General features: G+C 50.2%; 5 protein-coding genes across 5 annotated transcripts; 2 read left to right on the forward strand and 3 right to left on the reverse strand.

The window, feature by feature from the left end:
• Positions 1 to 731: 731 nt before the first annotated feature.
• On the reverse strand, positions 732 to 1,968 carry VTN77DRAFT_3098 (uncharacterized protein; the record flags this gene model as incomplete). Its single annotated transcript, XM_069419010.1, has 3 exons — positions 732 to 1,221; positions 1,319 to 1,759; positions 1,823 to 1,968. 3 exons carry the CDS (start codon positions 1,966 to 1,968, stop codon positions 732 to 734), a joined length of 1,077 nt encoding a protein of 358 aa, XP_069278898.1.
• A 1,739-nt stretch (positions 1,969 to 3,707) lies between these two features.
• On the reverse strand, positions 3,708 to 5,629 carry VTN77DRAFT_3099 (uncharacterized protein; the record flags this gene model as incomplete). The annotated part of the gene is made up of 3 exons (XM_069419011.1): positions 3,708 to 5,057; positions 5,109 to 5,308; positions 5,365 to 5,629. 3 exons carry the CDS (start codon positions 5,627 to 5,629, stop codon positions 3,708 to 3,710), a joined length of 1,815 nt encoding a protein of 604 aa, XP_069278899.1.
• Positions 5,630 to 5,998: 369 nt separating this feature from the next.
• VTN77DRAFT_3100 (uncharacterized protein) lies at positions 5,999 to 9,872 on the forward strand (the record flags this gene model as incomplete). Its single annotated transcript, XM_069419014.1, has 3 exons — positions 5,999 to 6,613; positions 6,676 to 9,530; positions 9,614 to 9,872. The coding sequence occupies 3 exons, from the start codon at positions 5,999 to 6,001 to the stop codon at positions 9,870 to 9,872; spliced, it is 3,729 nt and encodes a 1,242-aa protein (XP_069278900.1).
• Positions 9,873 to 11,081: 1,209 nt separating this feature from the next.
• Positions 11,082 to 12,565, reverse strand: VTN77DRAFT_3101 (uncharacterized protein; the record flags this gene model as incomplete). The annotated part of the gene is made up of 4 exons (XM_069419015.1): positions 11,082 to 11,303; positions 11,369 to 11,819; positions 11,872 to 12,204; positions 12,270 to 12,565. 4 exons carry the CDS (start codon positions 12,563 to 12,565, stop codon positions 11,082 to 11,084), a joined length of 1,302 nt encoding a protein of 433 aa, XP_069278901.1.
• Positions 12,566 to 13,021: 456 nt separating this feature from the next.
• On the forward strand, positions 13,022 to 13,681 carry VTN77DRAFT_3102 (uncharacterized protein; the record flags this gene model as incomplete). The annotated part of the gene is made up of 5 exons (XM_069419016.1): positions 13,022 to 13,082; positions 13,142 to 13,212; positions 13,275 to 13,399; positions 13,504 to 13,564; positions 13,619 to 13,681. 5 exons carry the CDS (start codon positions 13,022 to 13,024, stop codon positions 13,679 to 13,681), a joined length of 381 nt encoding a protein of 126 aa, XP_069278902.1.
• Between the last annotated feature and the right edge of the window lie 374 nt (positions 13,682 to 14,055).

Here is a 14,055-nt window from a genome sequence, read left to right on the forward strand (position 1 = left end):
GATCATCAATCAATCTGATTGAATCTCGAAAAGCGAGAAGTATAGTATCGAAGCGAAGACGATAAGTGACTAGAACTAGAACTAGGACTAGAACTCCTAGTATGATATATATGACATGAAGAAACAACGATGATTTATTGACAAGAAAAAAGATCAAGAAGATGAGAGGGGAAAAAAACAGGGTCTGATTTTTTTTTATAACCAAAAACCATAAGTGGCCGATCTCCTTCCTTTTTCTATCTATTTGGCCAAAAAAAAATTATACATGACATAACATACTTACTTAGCTTGAATATGCTGATTGATATAAAGACTTTCCGAAGTAAACTGTTCATGTCTATTCAAAGAGGGGGAAAAAGAAAAAAGGAAAAGAAAAGGCAATCGAGTCTACTAAGTAAGTAAGTAAAGTAAAGTAAGTAAATGTCTTTTCCCAATTGCTATGGGTGAAGAAGAGGAAGAAGAAGAAGAAGAAGAAGAAGAAGAAGAAAGTGTTATAAGAAAAAAAAAGTCCTTGATTGAGCCTAACTAATCTAATACCTTCCTTCCCTTCCCTTCTGTTCCCTGTCATAGTCCCGCCATCGTCATCAAGTCAAGTCATGTTGAAATTCAGCAGATAAAAAATAAATGTAAATAGATAATTCGCTCATAGTCGTCATTGTGGTCGTGTCGTTACTGTTGTCGTTCACATCACGCTTTAAGTACGTGAACGAAGGCGAACGCAGATTGCCTGCTCATCGGCTCGTCTCGAGCAGCTTCCGTCGCGCCTCGTCCGACTTCACCCATTTCCTCCATTCTTGCCACTCAGCGTAGCTAGCGGTCGCTTTCAGCCCTTGGTATCTGATGGCCTTGAAATCAGAGACGTCGTTCCAGGGCTTCCTGCTGGAGACGGGCACTGTGCTGCTACTGCTGCCGTTGGCTCCCCGTAGGAGTTTCCGGGTTATGCCTCCTCCGCTGTTGCTGCCCCCGTCCCAACCAGCTTTGCGCATCAGACTCTCCACCGTCTCTTCTTTGGTCCAGCGTTGCTCGACGGCGACGTCCGGTAGGTACGTGGCGCCGTAGCGGCGATTACGGTAGATGAAGGAAATGCGTAACCCGTGTGTACCCAGCTCCCAATCCATGGCGTCGGCGCAGGGCTCAAAGTCGCTCAGGAGGGTCAGGGAGCAGGAGAGAGACGGTAACAGAGAGGCTGGAATCGGGGAGAATCGGGTGTCGTCGAAGGCTCTGTATGGGCGATATATATATCATCAGTACGTCGTGAGGCCTACTTATGTGATAGCTACCATTGGGAAAATCGGCAACGACGGGCAAAGATACATACGAAGTAAGAGCGTAGGTTCTCAGCCCATGGGAGAGCTCGTGAGCTTCGAAAGTGCCAATACATCCACGAAGGGACTTGTGACCACTCTTGGAGATAGTATTCCACGTCACGAACAGCGGATACGACTTAGGACGCCGGAAACTCGGGGTGCCCACTGGGGACGGCTGGGAAAGAGGGCTGGTCACTGCCGTCGAATTCGACAGCGCAGAACGGGACGAGTGGGCTGACAGCGTCGAAGGCGTCGTCGACGTCGACGTGCTAGTAGAAGAAGAAGAGTCGGATGGCAAGTCCTGTTGGAGACGTTTGATGCCAGGCAGCTTTATGGTGCGTGGTCTGTTGTTCCTGCGCCTGTCCCTGTCCCCTGGTAGACTCACGCCGTCCTCTCCGTTCTGATCGTCCTGATCGTCCTCGTCGACGTCGCTCTCTTCTTCAGCATCGATACTATTATGCAACCCGTCTACATTAGAGCTGCTCGGACCAGTTTTCCTGACTTGGGAGACCAACGTTTTTTCTTTCAGCAGGGCCAGCTCCTTGGCTTGCTCGTACTGTTCCCAGAGCTCTTCTACAGCTGCAAGGCTGGGAGGTTCCTGGTTCTTGAACGAGGCTGAAAGGCACTCGAAGCAGTAGTAGCACTGTGCTGGGGTAGCCATGGTGGACGTCAAGGCAGCGAGAAACAGAAACCACCCTCCTTTAAGGAAATATGGGCTTGACTTTCCTCGTTTTACACTGCAAACACAGTCGATCGCTGCCAACGTCAGGCAGTGAGTCGGTGGAAGCGGGGCTCTGCAGAGGGAGACACAGAGCGACACAAGCCACCAGAAACAGTAAGGTTCGCAGTTTCAGCCTCGCCCATCCATACGAAAGCAAACCAAATCGAGCTGGGTCCACCAGGGGAGAGAACGTGAGGAAGGGAAGGTTGTACGGAGTAGTAGTAGTGAGACCGGCGGAGACCTCAGCGGAAGATCCGGCGAGCCCAGCACGCTATCTGGCTGTCCGTCGAGAGGTCAATCCGCGGGGAGGGAAAATAAAGGAAGGAGGAGTGGGGAGTGGCCCAGCTGAGTACTCCGTAGAGTAGGTTAAGTTGACCAAGATAACCAACTTTGGAACTTACTTACATTGGCTCCATGGCACAGACCCAGTTCAGTTGTGTATGACGACGAATCCGACAGGCAAGTTGGCATGCAGCAATTCAAGACAGGAAACTCATGCGGCAACACGCACGTGACTAATAAGCAACAACGACCGTATCCTCGGACATTTCACTTTTTAATTTCTTCAATCTGGTTAATGATAGACATCTTATCGTTGTTGACAGGATCCACTCAAATGGAACCGTTACCCACAAGAATATACCAGTTAGGTAAGGATGTAGTCTTGTTCTGGCCGAAGTTCTTCCGGTCTTCGCCTTCTCTTTCCCTGGGTCAAGCAAAGCTTAACTCGTTCCGAGACCTTCCTTGCCCCTGGTCTCGACGTCAGTGGAGTGGCTAATGCAATAACAATATAGTAATCTGATTCGGTCTGGACCCTCGAATAGCGCTTTTTTTGCCCTACAATACCTCAATGTTTAGAGAGGATACTACATTCCAAGAGTGGACTGACTACAGCAGGGTTCTTATTTATCGAGTAATTTGGAAGGCGATTCTACCATAAAGGCGATGTTTGTAATGAGATTCTGTATGCCTTTCTCAGTCATTCTAGCTACTTGGATATTGTGCCTGAAGTTCTGCCACATCATTATTTCTATGGGCTCATTCATGTCGATGTCGACTTCAGGAGCACATCGTCCTTGGGATAGCGATATAGTGTACCTAGGTAGATTGCAATCATCATCGTCGACTTCAGAGGCTGGTAAGATAGAGAGAGAAAGAGACACCTCGATCACTGCATTCAGGTTGATAGTGCTGTGATAATGGAGGCAGCCTGCCTAAACAGAACCCAGGACCAGTAGCCAGAGAAAGCCACAGCTGGTGCATGAAAGACCTACTGGTCTGGTCCAATCTGAGAGGCGGCGATGGTTGAGGGGTGCGATGATTATCAAGATCCAAACACCACCAACTGACCCGGCCTGAGTAAAACCCTGCCTGCCAACAGCATAGCGGGTTTCGTAGCATCTTAGCCGAGGGTGTGAGCTTTTATGTGCCCACGTGTAGTCGCGTTATCTTTTATTTCCCGACTTGAGTGATCCTCAACCCTGAACAATTGCCAGAGAGGACACTCGCGGGACAAGCAGATGTCTAGGGCTAAACACAGCGGTTCCTTACGGAACAAGAATAATACAGAGTTGAGTTGTCGCAGTCTAGCCCATGCTTCTCGCCTCGTTACGAAAAGGTTCTGATTGTCAACACAGAAAATGTAGGCAGGCTCTTGCTTAACCAGGCTCTTGCTGATTTCATCCTCGATCGTCTCGAGGCATTTTCATGCCCATCATGCCGAGGAGATTCCCGCCGGGCCCGGGCATACCAGCCTGGCTCTGAAGGCTCTCAAGAAGATTCTTAGCTAGGTTGATATTGACATCTTCGTCCGCTTCCGCGTCAACTTCGCTTTCCGAAATATCGCCTTGATCAGGGCTTTCTTTCGTCCGCATGGGAGCCTTTCCTTTCACTGATTTCGCTTTGCCTGCTGGTTCGTTTGCAGCACGGCGATTCAGGTCTAGGACACCGGTCGGTCTGAGCTCCGCTTCCATTTGCCTCGACAGCTCTTCAATCTCCTGACTGTCATCCTCTTCCGACTCAGAGTCCAACTCTTCCACTCTTCCATTTGGTCGTCGCGGTCGAGAACCTGACGGCATCCCCATCATTTCTTTCATCGCGTTGGAGAATTCTTCCTCGTCAAATGATAATTCTTTATCCTCGCCGTCGCTACTCAATTCGTCATCGTCATCCGTGTCTGACTCGCCCAGGAAATGTGCTCCTTCTATATCTGCAGAATCGTCATTTAGGAACTCCTCGAAACGGGCAACAATCCGCTGCAGATTCTCCTGCGCGCTTTGATCTCCAAAGGCTCCGGGTTTAGCAGATCCGTCTCTTGCTTTCCCTCTCAGCTCTCCCTCAAGATCATCGTAACTGATATCCAGCCATTTCTCATCATCTTCTCGACGGTCCCATTTCTCGATTTCTGCATCGGTTGGAAGCTTCTCATCCCCAGTGTCAATGTCTTCAAGAAGAAGCTTCATTTCTCGCACTGCAGGTTTATCCTGATTCTGTGGATCAGAGATAAACATCTCGAAACCGCAAGTGACTTTCATTCCCGTTTCTGCTCGGGCATAGGCTTTGCGGTCAGTCGTGGGTGGCAGCTTCCCAATCCAAGCATGAGGTGCAGGAAAATCTTGGCTTTTCAGTTGTGCATAGCCCACTCTTGTGAATCTGACACCAACGGTGACAAAGTCTTCGGGCGGAAACGTCAAGTTGCTCCGACCCTTGGCCTTCAGGGGCCGGAGGGCAATTGGGTCCCGTGTGTAGAACGCCTCTACTGCTGGAGAGATATATGCGGGTCTCTGGTGCAAGAGATATGCGATCTTCCGTGGAATCGTCACGAGCGCGGTGTGCATGTTCTCGTTGATCTGCTGGGGATAGTTTCGGAGGCGGTAGAAAGCTTCCTCTTCAATCATGGGGGAACGCATGAGGCGCTTGGGTTCCTCTACGATGATCTTCCTGGCGTCCTCTAGCGAAATCTTCTCCGTCACTCTCTTCCTGTCGTGTTTCGGCTTGATGATAACGAGTTGCCCGTTGTGGATCCATACCTGCATATTATCAGCAGCTGAAAACCCAATGGCATAGACACTCAAACTCACTCTGTTGTCCGCAACGTCGGGTTCCAACCAAGATGGCAAGCTCCCTGCCGCTTCTATCAAGAGGAATTCACCATCACTATCGATGACTTTCACCCACAGGTCTTTGTGTTTCTTCGTCAACTCCCGCAATATGTACACAATCACCCACTCATCCTCAATGGAATCCCCATAATTCGTTCTTCCTCTCAATAAAGTGATTCCTAATTAAGGCGCGTTAGTATGATCGCTCGCAAAAACTACATGAGCATTGACGAACCATTTTCTTTTGTAATCTCGAGCCCAAAGCCCTCCCGCTGCCATATATAATCCTTCAACAATTTCTTCGAGAGCTCTGAAGCGCTCTTTTGAACTTCTTGTAACCGTGCCCGTGTCTCGGTGACTGCGTCGGTCACCGCGGGGGCGGGGTCGGAGGGAATAAGATAGAGCGAGTATTCAATGGCATCCTCCGGGAGCTGCGGTCTGGGGATTGGGTGAAACGTGGACTTGAACCACTCAAGGTCCTCCTGTGACATCGGCGCCATTTTTTGCGCTCCTCCGAGGGGTCTGAAAGCCAGCAGACCGTGCACAAAAGATTGTCGCCATCGCTGTTCTGGAGTGATTTCATCCGTAAAGTTGCTCGGAGAATCAGATTCGCCGCTCCGATCACAGAGGCCTTCTGCGGGGAGCTAACCCAATTCGGGCTAAACATCAACACGGCCCGCCGATGTGACGCGCTTCAAGCCGGACGCCCAAACACGGCAGTCAGGCTGACTCTCTGCTGTTGCATTTCCCCTGCTGTGTCAGGATTGGAGCACATTTTGGAAATGGGCGAAGCTGCCAATTAAATTATCGATTTTTTGTTTCTTATTTTTCTTCCTTTTAGCTATTCCTCTCGGAGGAAGAATCCCACAATGCCGCTCCCATATATTGACACACCGCGAACTGAAATTGACGGAAACGCGACTTATTTGACCAATGGTCTCCGAAGCGCTGTGCGAGGAAATCTCTCTGCGTTGGACTCCGTCGAGAACTCATTCCAGACCCCGTCTAAAGATGAAGACATCATAAAGGTGATGGATAATCGACAACGACGCAGCTCTAGCGGCTTCAACTTGAGCACGCCGCGCGCCGGGAACGGCGCCGGATCGAGGTCGACGCGAAATGCCCTGAACGATCGCCGAAACCTGCCGACAGCAGCACCCCCAAAGGGTGAATTCACCCCCATGATGAGAAGTGTGACGCGAAACAATTTTCTGAGGAACATGTCGGCTGTTCGAGGAAGCGGCGCGCCCAAGACTCCGGCATACCTCAAAGAGGGTTATCGAAGCAATGGCAATACCCCGGGTTTGCCATCAATGGACATGACAGATGTCTACGAAGAAGGCGCAACTGTTGATGAACCGACGCCGCTTCCCCAAGTGGCAAGCAGTAGCGCGCAGAGTACACCATTGCCAAGTTTACGACGAGATGGGGCCGGAGCGGTCGTGAGCGACGGACAGATGATGACTCTGAAGGAACAGGAGAAGGTAAGTTGGGTTTCCAGATGTGATGAATTGCAGGATCTGACGGGATGGGGGTCGTGCGACAGGCTATCGATAAGCTTGACAAGGAGAACTTCGGTCTGAAGCTGAAAATCCATTATTTGCAAGAGCAACTTGAAAAGGCTGGTCCGGGATATAACCAAGCAGCGCTCAAGGAAAATACCGAGCTCAAGGTGGCAAAAGTCACCATGCAGAGAGACATCGCGCGCTACAAGAAGAGCCTCCATCAAGCGGAACGGGACCTCGAAGCGTATCGTTTACAGCTACAAGAGCTTCGGGAGAAGGCAAAGCGAAGACAGATGGACGAGGCCGTACAAAAAGAGATGGATTGGATGCGTGAGGAGCTTGAAACACGAGAGACGCAAGTGCGGGATCTTCAAGAGGAATTGAAAGAGGCCAAGGAGAAGGCGTCGGAGGAAGTCGAAAAGTTACGGGACGAGATTGAAGACCTGGAAGCCACCATACGAGAAAAGGACCGCATCATCGAAGAGAAAGATGATGAGATTGACAATTTAAAGGCCAATGAGGGGAAGGAGAATGATGCTGTCGCTGAACTCGAAGCGGAGCTGGAACGCGCGAAAGAGCAGCTCGAAGAGCTACAAGAAAACCTCGACCAGGCAAAGGCGGAGGCACGTGAAGCGAACGAAGCCCGGCAGCGGGCGATCGAAGAGAAAGAACAAGCAGAGGAGAATCTGAAGGAGTTGCAAGAAGAAATGGCCAATAAGTCGTTCACCACCAAAGGTCTCAGTCGCCAACTGGAGGAAAAGGCTGCTAAGCTCGAGGAGGAGCTGGATGAGCTTCGACAGGAGCACAGCAATCTCAAGGAGGAGTATCAAGCCAAGACGCGCCGCGAGACCGAGCTCGAGGACCAACTTCGAGAGGCTCGACGCGAATTTGCTGCTGAAGAGGAGAGGCTTCGAAATGAAGTTGAGCACGCAAATCGCCAGCGCGACATCTCTCAAACGGAGCGTGACGAAGCCTTAAATCGTTTGAAGCAAGTACTTGATGACTTAGATCGCAAAACAGATGAGAAAGAACTCCTGCAGACACGTCACAACGCTTTGACCGATGAGTCGGCGAGTCTTCAGAGGGAACTAGCTAAAGCACAATCTACGATACGAGAGCTAGAGCAGGCGATAGAGGACGAGAAGCAACGCGCTCTTGACAATAATCACGCGCTGCGAACCCAGCACAGGGAAGAGGTAGATCGGTTGCAGGAGGAAATAGAGGCTCTGCAACACGAGATCGAAGATAAGGAAGGCCAATTCGCACTCGAGCAGGACAGGTGGGAGAGTACAAAACGGACCCTCCAATCACAGAAGGAAAAAGCAGAAGAACAAGCAGCCGGATTCAAGCGCACAATCCAGAAACTTCAAGACGTTGAGTTGACCCTCACGGGACGGCAGACGAAGCTTCAGGAAGTGATCGATAGCGAGAAGGACCGGCACCGACAGGAGGAGGCTGTTCTTAGTCGTCAGGTCAAGGAGTTGAATGAAGATATTGCGTCGAAGAGGCAGATCATCGAGGAACAACGGAACGAGCTTCTCTCAATCAAGGAGGAACTCCGGGTGAGTCGTCGCGAAGAAGAATCATTGAAAGAAAAGGTCCAGGCTTTGGAGGATGAAGTTGTCATTCTGCAAGCGAGCTTAGAGGAGGAAAAAGAGTACGCAAAAGACCAGCTGAAGAAGGGCGCGTCCGACCTGGAGACCCAACTGCAGAAAGCCGTGAACGACAGGCAAAGTCTGCGTGATCAGCTGGCTAACGCTAACGTTGAGTTGCATAATCTCCGGGCCTCGGTTGCTGAGACGGAAGCAGAGCGTGATGAACTTCGAAGCCAGCTCGAGCGTATCCAGTCTCAGGCAGATGGAAGTCACCGCCTAGATCAGGAGAAGATCGAGCTCCGGAAATCGAAGCTACGTCTTGAAAATGAGCTCCAGCGGCTCAAAGAAGAACGAACGTCCCTGGTTGAAGCAAAAAATTCTCTGGAGAACGAACTCAACGCTGAGATCGAACGAGCAACACAGGAAGAGAATCGGCTGACAAACGAGATCGCTCAACTTCAAGACAAGCTTCATACGGCATCTGGAGGACGAGATCGAGAGTTAACCATGGCAAAGAGTAAGGTGCAGCGTCTCGAGAAAAGGGTTTCTGAGCTTGAGACTCTCCTGGAGCAGCAGCAGCAGCAACCCGTGGATATGGAATCTTCAACAGCCGCTGCAGACCTTTCCATGCTGCGTCACAGCTTGGACGAGGCTCGGAAAAGGGAAAAGACATTACTCCAGCGTGAAGCGGATCATAAATCCTCTGCCCGTGCTCTTAAGACACGCATCGCAGAGCTTGAGCTCGAGCTCCATGAAGTTCAGATGAAGAAATTCGAGACTAATTCCCCCAGATCGTCTCCCTCGGACAAACTGCAGGAGGAACTTCGAAGCCTCCGGAAAAAGCTATCAGAGGCACATAAAAACCTGAACGACCTGAAAGCGAGGAATCGCGAACTCGAGCGCAATGCGATCAAAGAAGAAGATCGAAAGGATCTTCACGAGCTGTTGAAATCCTCAACGCTTGAAGCCGAGTCCCTGGCACTGAAGCTCTCCGAACGAGACGCTCTGGTGAAGGAACTGAAAGCTCAGCTGCGCCGAATCCGTGAGGAGCGTGCCTCGGCTCTGAAGAGAGCGGATATGGCTAGCCAGGAGCTCGAAGCGCTCCAAGAGCGATACGATCAAGCTATGGAAGAGATGACAGCCAAGGCAGATCGCAAGGGAAGACATGAGAAGGAGATTCGGGGACTAGGAAAGGAGATCCTTTGGCTTAGGGCAAGACTCAAGAGAGAGGAGAAGTTCCGTCGAGATCTAGCTTGGAGTAAGGGATTGATGGAACTGGGGGAGCGAGTCCGGGTAGCCTGGTATGTATCCTCTCTTCCCCATATTTTCTTGTTATCGAATTCAACCGCCGCCTTATAGTTACTGACAACGGTCTTTTCCGCAGCAACGAAGCTGACCTCCGCATGATCGCCCAGATGGGCGTCAAAGCGCCCGAGCGGAAGAAACTGCACGACGCCCGCCGGAAGCTCAAGACAGCCGGGCTCGCAATCATTGCGACAGTGCGGATGCAGCGGATGAGCGAGGAATGGAGCAAAGCGCGGAAACTGGGCGAGGGCCTTCGACGCGCCAAGAGCGAGGTCCTCCTGAGAAGGAGGGAAAGGGAAAGCCAGATGAGAAGGGAAAGATCTGGCGGAGTGAAATAGTCATGACTTTTTTTTCCCCCTTCGTCTTCTTTGCTTGTTTCGATGTTATTTCCGGTTGGTTGGTTTCTCTTTCTGTCCTGCTGTTCTTTTTTGGATCCATCTCGTCTCGTCTCGTCTCGTCTCGTTTGGAGTTTATTGCTTGCTTCAAGGATGATTCCCAAGGCCTTATGTTAACATGTTAAGATGTTCTTTTTTTGTTGTTCTTGTTCTGTTCTACTCTGACCTGCCACGATATTCATGTTCATAAAAGTAGGGGATTGATTGATTGGTTGGTTTCATCATGTCTGTCCCATGGGGTTGGTTTGTTTTTTTTTTTACTTTTTCTGTTTTTTTGATTTTGGGAATAGCCGTCTGTAGGGTGTCTTGTTGTATATACCTGGACTGGACAGAGAATCGGTTGGTTTTTTTTTCCTTTTTCTTTTGCTCCCTTCCTACCTTCCTACCTACCTACCTACCTACACGGTTCTAGAAAGAAAGGGGAGAGTGAATGAATGCATCGTATGCTGTTGAATTTCAATCATCCACGAATATAATGTACAGTATGTCTCCATCTAGTAGATTGATCATATTCCAATCACTATTTAATGTCGATCAATCAACAAAAAAAAGCGACGGTGCCAAAAGAGATGACTTCTGATCAGACCAGACCAGATCGAGAGAGAAGACAGACATGTGTGGTTGTGTCCGTGTATGTGTGTATATGCATACAAAATTACGCCAGAGTAAGTCTCAGTCCTTCAAAAACAGGCTTGACTGGCACGGGATGAGACAACAAGACAGCACAGGACAGGACATGTCTTTTTTAGGCAGAGAGATAAAAAAAAGAAGGTCAGAGATGAAAAAGAGAAAAAGGCCACAAACGCCCTTCCTGAATTAATACGAGCGCGAACGCTAACGCAAAACACTGTAAACAATAAAAACTCCAAGCACAAAAAAAAAAGTCAAAAAGGAAAAAAGGAATATCGACGGACGCATTGCATACTTTCGTATTATCAATCAATCGATCAATCATCATCAATCGCCTCGCCCAACAACCATGTTTCAATGTTCAATGTTCAATCAAGTCAAAAATCGGTCGCTTTTTCTTATATTCTAACTAACCCCCATTATGATGATCGCACCGAAAGTAGAATGAAAAAAAAAAGAGCTCACTCGGAGTAGAGAAGCAGAAGAAGAAAGTGAAAGAAAAAAAGCAAAGGAGAATCGTCATCACTGTCCTTCACTGCCAAACTGCTGTGTCCACTCTGCATTCTTTTCGAGATCTTCTTGGCTGACCGTCGGTCGGGAATTGCGGATGGCTTTGATAAAGTCCTTCAGCGTGAGAGGCGGCTCTAGGAGCTGGTCGGCTTCTATGTCCATCCAGGACATCTCCATTGCACCGGCGTCACCCGGTGAGCATGGTGTGAGCTTCTCGACTCCGTCGACGATAACCTGTAGAGTAGTAAATTAATTAATGATCTGGATACCAGCGGGTATCTCCTCGCGACGAGACTCACCTTTTTGTAATGTGTTGCGGTTTGAATCTTCCGGATAGGTTGCATCAAAGCGTCCTGCACAGCTATGCTGATATCACTGCCCGAATAGTCCTCGCTAATCTCGGCCAAGTGTCGATAGTCGGCTTGCGTCAATTCGCACGGAGTCGAGCCCACGGCCAGCATGAACATCTTCATCCGTGCGTTGAGGTCGGGGAGACTGATGTGAATCCGTCGCTGGAATCGTCGTCGGATTGCCGCGTCAAGTTGCCAGGGAATGTTGGTCGCACCCAGAATCAGCACGCCTCTCGAATCCTTGCCCACACCGTCCATCTGCACAAGGAGTTCGGTTTTGATCCGCCGGGATGCTTCAGACTCGCCCTCTCCTCGCGGCCCACACAGCGCGTCGACTTCGTCGATAAAAATGATGGCCGGCTTGTTTTCTCGGGCCATATTAAACAATTGCTTGACCAGTCTAGAAAACGACAATCAGTAGAAACACCCAACAGGCCTAGTCTCCAACAGACCTTTCACTCTCTCCCATCCACTTCGACACTAAATCACTACTGCTGACGCTGAAGAATGTGCTGTTCGCTTCCGTCGCGACTGCCTTGGCCAGATGCGATTTTCCGGTTCCCGGAGGCCCGTAGAGTAATATTCCCTTCCAGGGTTGTCGCTTGCCGGTGAACAAGTGTGGGAATTTGATGGGCAAGATGACCGCCTCCTTGAGTGCCTCCTTGGCGCTTTCAAGACCTGCAACGTCCTCCCATCGAACGTTGGGCTTCTCTGACAAAATCGCTCCCTGCAAGGCGCCTCGAAGTTTCTTGGCCTCCGCGTCTTCGCTGTCGTCGTCTTCCTTCCTGTAGAGCAAGCAATCCATCAGCCTGTAGATCCAGAATGACCAACATAGAAGGAATCAACGTACCCCTTCCCACTCCCAGGCGCCACCTTGCCATTCGCGCCCACAGCACTCGGTTTCTTTCGATTTTCGGCGTTGGCCAGGTGGTTCTTGAGCTTCTCTGCGCGGTCCATGTATTCGCCTGTCTTGGCCCGGATCATCTCCTTCGACTTGGGGTTCTTCTCCCACTTGAGAGCGAGCATGAATAGCTCGAGTGCGGAGTAGTAGAGCTGATAAGCCTTCTCGTACTCGCCCGCATTGTCGTGGTCGATGGCCTTCTTGACTGTGTCGATGGCCCGCCCCAGAAAATCCGTATTACTCATGCTGGCTCTCCTGGCTCACCTGGCTCACCCGGATCACTCTTTCTGGGTATATGGAGGTAGTTGTCAACAAAATCGCGAGTGCGAGACTGACAGTGAGCTTTCTGAGCTCGGTGTGGGGAACGGGTCTCCGAAAGATCGCCGCTCGACTGGGCGTTGTGTCGGGTCGCAGGACACAGAGGGAGCGGACACGGATGGCGACGATGGATTCGACGGTCAAGGTGTGCAGGTAACAGAGGAGCTGGATACCTGTGTCCAGGTATCTTTATCTGGAATTGATGGGCGAAGACAGGCCGAGGCAAGCGACGGAGTGTCTACTGGCGGTGTTGATTCCTGCCGGCGGCAGGACGACGGCCGAGGGGTTTGGTTGCCCCGCTAGCGCTGAAGACACAAGACGCTGCCAATTTCATACCATTTACACCCATCTTCTCAACAAACGCTAGAGAGCAGAGAGGCATCATGGAGGACCCGCAGAAGCATCTGCAGCAGCTGTCGGACGAGTATCAGAAGCTACAGACTGGTAAGCCTGGTATAAGTAAGGTGGTGATTGTTCATGTACTGATCATGATACCACTGCAGAGCTCGAGAACACTGTCCAGGCGCGCCAGAAGCTTGAATCACAGCTGCAAGAGAACAAAAGTGTGCAGAAGGTAGCAATCTCTTGCTGTCCGGATGATTATCACAATGGTCGTACTTCTAACGGATTATCCAGGAATTCGCCTCTCTCGAAGACGATGCGAACATCTACAAGCTGGTGGGACCTGTTCTGCTGAAGCAAGATAAGACAGAAGCCATCATGGCTGTGGACGGCCGTCTGGAATTCATTGAAAAGGAGATGTAAGTCCTCCTATGCAGACACATACGTACCAGCATATATGTGGCTGGTATTTGCCAGGCGTTAGGTATGGGATTGATGACTGACAACACGCTTGTTTCTCTAGTAAACGGATCGAGTCGCAAATCACAGAACTTCAGAGCAAGAGTGACAAGAAGCGGACTGAGGTATCGCACCCAACTCCTAAGGTCTGTTTTGTGAATTTACTGACAACACTCTAGATCGTGCAATTTCAAACCCAACTACAGCAGCGAGCCGCAGCCGCCAGTGCTGCTTCGTCTTGATCTTGAAGAATGACGTTTGAATTCACACGAAAAAGATGCCAATATACCAAATTTGAGGAGCAAAGTGGAGGGACAACACTATCGCCAGACAGCAAGGCAGTTGCGGCCCAAGCCGGTCACTGCCTTTGAAGAGAAAGGAAAAGATAGGAACGGATGACCCAGATAACCTGTCTGAAGTCCAGACAGGGTCTGTATCGGAGTTTGAACGACTACGCCTGGACCTTGTTCGTGCATTCGAAGCCGACGGAGGAATCGATACAGGACAGACGAGACAGACAGATTGGTGGATGACAAGTCCACCTGCTTGCATGCAGACCGGCTATGTAAATTGATACTCACAGACGTGATGCTAGCTGACATATCAGCTACAATGG

This window comes from Rasamsonia byssochlamydoides, assembly GCF_041956645.1.
Source record: "Rasamsonia byssochlamydoides strain NRRL 3658 unplaced genomic scaffold VTN77scaffold_21, whole genome shotgun sequence".
NCBI classification, from domain to species: domain Eukaryota; kingdom Fungi; phylum Ascomycota; class Eurotiomycetes; order Eurotiales; family Trichocomaceae; genus Rasamsonia; species Rasamsonia byssochlamydoides.